The sequence below is a fragment of the Penaeus japonicus genome, unplaced genomic scaffold (genome assembly GCF_977035675.1).
Source record: "Penaeus japonicus unplaced genomic scaffold, GWHDUDI00000001_assembly GWHDUDI00000036, whole genome shotgun sequence".
In the NCBI taxonomy this organism is placed as follows: domain Eukaryota; kingdom Metazoa; phylum Arthropoda; class Malacostraca; order Decapoda; family Penaeidae; genus Penaeus; species Penaeus japonicus.
In genome coordinates, this window is record NW_028234438.1 from 2,721,985 (window position 1) to 2,726,984 (window position 5,000).

The 5,000-nt window shown below is 33.7% G+C and overlaps 1 protein-coding gene across 1 annotated transcript in view; it reads left to right on the top strand.

Annotated features, from left to right (window-relative positions):
- LOC122246956 (uncharacterized) overlaps positions 1–5,000 on the top strand; it is a 52,523-nt gene that overhangs the window by 35,600 nt on the left and 11,923 nt on the right. The window contains exon 10 of the mRNA XM_086531756.1: positions 2,052–2,293. Within this exon, the coding sequence (XP_086387882.1) occupies positions 2,052–2,293 (242 nt within the window). The remainder of the gene's footprint in view (positions 1–2,051; positions 2,294–5,000) is intronic.

The window sequence follows — 5,000 nt, forward strand, 5'->3', positions numbered from 1 at the left end:
GAGGAGGAAGGAGATGGATAATATTGTGTTTCTTTTCACATTATCATATTCTTTATGATTTATACTCCAACGGGCATTATAAAAAAAATAAATATATAAAAAAAAACGAAAAAGCTCTTAACATTATTTGCTTGACAATATTAATTGATATCAACCATCAATTATTTTCAAACAAATTATAATTCAAACTCAACAAGTCGAATGGCCGTGTGCAACTGCAGGGTCGAATGATTACATCCCCCTTTCAATAAGGAAAGTTGCGCTGTTCTCGATCCTATTAATCTGGATATTACTTACTAAAGTCCTTGATAAGCTTCTTAGTCCTGTTAGTATTGTCGTGGTTGTTATCGGCATCATTAAAGTTGTTAATTATAGTCACCGGCAGAAAGTCCGACGAAATTGGCCTGACTTTGGCCCCGCCCCCTTCTCCCCATGTAGCCAATCAGGGCCTTCGCCTTGACTCTGCCCGTCTTGTATCCAACGAGAAACGTGATTGTGATTGGTTGCGGATGTGTAGGGGGCGTGGCTAATTTCGCCTGACTTTTTGCCAGCAACTCTTCTAGCACATATGATAAAGATAATGATTATCAACAATGGATAATGACAATTTTACTGGTGATAATAAAACAAGTAGAGAAAGAATGATGATGATAATGGTAAGATCGAATGATAAGGATACGGAAACGGATGATAATAATGCCAACAATTATAATATAGCTGAAAAATATAACCAAGCCCATCATAACAATGATATTACTTGTTAAAAGTTTACAAAGTTTACCTGCTCTGTGGACAACACCAGTTTATAGATAGAGGAGAAACAGTCACAATACGACACGTGGCATGACAAATGTAAACAAATGAAGGGATCTATGCAAGTTATTTAGGAAAACACAAGAGGGAGTCTATGAAGGCTAACACTTCGTTCATAATTACATATACTTTTTACATTGCTGATGATAATGGCTATAATACTAACAACAATAAGAATGGTGATGACAATGAGGAAGAGAAGGATAGTGATAATAATCATGATAAAATAGTTCCAAAAATTCCAAAAATGATAATATCAATAAGAAGTGATAGATATCAATAAAAATATTAGTGATATTGATATCAATTTAGTAAGCGTGTCCAATCAAAACTTAAACCTTTTGGATTAATGATAACTACACTGTTGACGACATTGATAAAGCAAAAGATTAATTCCTAAAAAAAAGATGAAAAATAAATAAGTAAATAAATAGACAAATAAATAAATAAATGATAAATTAAATTAATAAACACCAATGAAATGACGATTCCCTCCAGATTTCATGACATTCTAATTGCCACAGTTATGATTGATAACCGGTGAAAAAAAAAAATAATTGCAGACTAATGACAGACGCATTTAGATGGCTAATGGATGACTGCCGGTGAAAAATGATTGAATTTCATGCACGGAAAATGAGAGATTGCATCATTGTTATTGTTGCATGTTTTTCTTTGGGATTAGTGTGTTTGTTAGCGTCGCTGTTGTTGTTTCTGTTGGTGGTGATGTTGGCATGTTGCTGTTAGTGTTGTTGTTATTGCTGTTGTTAGCTTCGTTTCCATTATTAGTGTTATTGTTTTTGTTAGTATTATTGTTTGTTATGATTAATCATTTTATTACTATTACTTTAATAATTATAATAATTAATATGATAATGACTGTTTTGTTATGATTATTCTAATATTATCTTAATGTTAAATGTAATTGTTGATATAATGATAATCAATAATATCATTGGCATCATCATCGTCACCATCACCACCGTCATCATCATCACATCATCATCATCATCTCATCATTATCATCATCATCATCACCACCACCATCATCAGCAGCAGCACTATTACTATGATTACTATCCTCATCATAATTCCCACAGCAATCATATTCACCAATACTAATGGTCACCACCATCACCACCAATCACCACCCATCACCACCACACAATCCAAACAACCAAATAACCAAACAACCACATCTTCCCCCTTCCTCCCCCCCTCCCCCCTCCCCCCCAAAGGAAGCCTGTTGGTAGTCACCGCCATCATTCTCCTGGCCACAATTGGGCTGGACTCCGCGGGCGTGCTTGTGGGCGTGGCAGCCGGAGTCGCGGGCGTGGGCGTCGGGCTGGTTAGAGTGGGCAACCGACTGAACATTGAGGACCTGGCGCCCTTGCAACTCTGGCGTCTCGTGCATATCTTCAACCTGTCGGGGATTCTCACAGCTGCTGTGGTTCCTGTGGTCTTGACTGCTTTTGCTCAGGTAAGTGAGGGAATACGTTGTGATAAAGAGCGGTAAAAAAAAAAAAAAAAAAAAAAAAAAGAAAGTAAAAAAAAAAAAAAAAAAATATATATATATATATATATATATATATATATATATATATATATATATATATATATATAATAAAAATAAATAAATAAATGAAAAAAAATGAAATAAAGATATATGAATAGATAAAATAAAAAATAAAAATGAATAATTCAATAAAATAAAATAAAATAAAAATGAATAAGTATGTAAAGTAAAATATAAAAATAAAACAAATAAAACGTTTTGATGATAGAAACGTTCTTAAGAAGACGTTATGGTAGAATAGAGACGTAGTGATAAAAACGTAGTAAAAACGTTATAATAGAAAACGTTAAGATGAAGACAATGTGATAAAAAACATTGCATTATAAACGTTGTGGTAAAGTACTCAAAACAAGAGTTAAGAAATTCTAGTAAAAACGCTGTGAATTAAAACGTCATGATAAAACTTTTTAGAAAAGCGTAATGAAAGAATATCGTTACAAAGAAATGTTTGGATACGAATGTTATAAAAAAAACGTCGTAATATATACGTAATTAAAACATTATCAAAAGAAGCTGCAATAGAAACGCAATGAAAATGCCGTTATAAGATACTTTAACAAAACAAACAAACAAACAACCATAAAAAAAGCGTTGCAATAAAACTCAAATTGCACTTGGAAGAACACTCATGGCGACGATACTAGTTGTGTTAATTGAAAGCAATTTGATGAGAAATTATATGATTAAAATTGAAGAGGATGTTTCAACTCGTGGAATCTGAAGTGTCTTTTTTTTATTGTGGTATTTGATGGGGGGGGGGGTGAAACCTGTTATAAGTGACTTGTAATTAGAATATCCATTGAAATTCCAATCCAAAAAAGAAAAAAAAAAAAAAAAAAGAAAAGGCTTAGAAAATACAATGCTGCTCATGTATGTTATTAGAAACCTTTCATTTTATCTCTTGATTATATCTTTATATTTATCTGTTTCTTCATCTATTCATTTATATACTTTTTCCATTGGTATTTTGAACTAGATAAGGATAATTCTGCAGTTGATTTCAACCGATCTGTTTTAGATCAAATTAGAAAAAAAAAATCCACGAAAGTTGCACGATTGAGTGATGTTCACATTACATTTATTATAACTATAATTCCTAACTCCATGATCAGAACATACAACAACTGCATTCTAGCGCTTTGCAACCAACCCGGACGGCAAATGTCTTGGAAACAATCAAATCCTTGTTGAAATGGCACTGCTACGCTTGGGGGAAACAGCCATAAACACTTGCCAATTCCAGAGTTGCAACATTTCTGCTTCCTGTTGCATTCCACACTACACTCGGTCAATGCAAGATCGACACCTCGCTGTCCTTTGTGTCAAGGGAAATGGTCGGTGACACGTGACACGTTTAGGAAGAAACACGTTTGAAACATGTCCTGCGGCTGCTTCTCGAGTCGGTCCTATCAAACGACACTAGTTATTCTTTATTTTTAAAAAATAGGACATGAATGAATGAAAATTGGCTCCATTTGCATTTTTATAGAAGAGTTATTAACAGAGACTCATACTACATGCCTTTGTTTGATTAAATCGATTCCTTTTACTGATTAACTTCCATAGACATGTTTAATGTAACAAACACAGGATCGCAAACCACTTAAAAATATAGGAAAAGGATCTCGCGTGATCCTGAAATTGTCCTTTAAATTGGGTTCCATCAACTGTCCTCTCCTTTACAAAAGCCACTCAATCATTTTCGAGATCCATCTGAGAGAGCGTCGAAGAAAGGGCTAGACGAAAATATTTTGTGTCACTGACTTGGGCTATCATCGGGCTAGCAGTGACTCAAAGGCCATTTTTTTTTTTTTTTGCTTGTGCCATTTTGTGACTTTTTCGGTTATTTTTTGAATCGCTATTTCACTTACTTATAGGTGCTGAAATGATATATTTCAGGTTTGTAGTTTTTTTTTATTGCACATGCTATGAAAACAAACAAATACACAAACACCACACACACACACACACACACACACACACACACACACACACACACACACACACACACACACACACACACACTTAGATAGATAGATATATTGCATCGATATCTGCAGTCATGTAACTCCCAAGTATCGAGATATCTCCAGAAATTATTTGAATAATAACTTTGATAGCAGGCGTACTTTCATTCCACACAACTAGCATTTTCGTCATTAACGTTTTCGTCCTGCAACTTGAGTTTTTTTTATTGCAATTCTTCCATTGCGACGGTTTTACAGCAACGTGCCTCCTAATATAATTCCAAGAAAACGACAAATAACACGGCCGATGTATGAATAAAAAGATGCCTATAGTTAAGATAACATACCGTCAGGATCAAGAAATATGGCACTTGAGAGCCTGATAACAGAGGGTTAGTTGAGGTCAAGTGAACTTTCGTTTTAGCTGATTAAAGAAAATCCAAACGGTTTGTCTTTTTGTTGGATAAAGAGCTCTTTAGAAATGACTTTGTGATTTGGAAAAGAATAAGATAATGTAAACTAGTATTGCTACTACTGAGAAATTTAACATTGTACGTTTAGGATCAAACCAATAGCTCCTTATGTATATATATATATATATATATATATATATATATATATATATATATATATATATAAATATT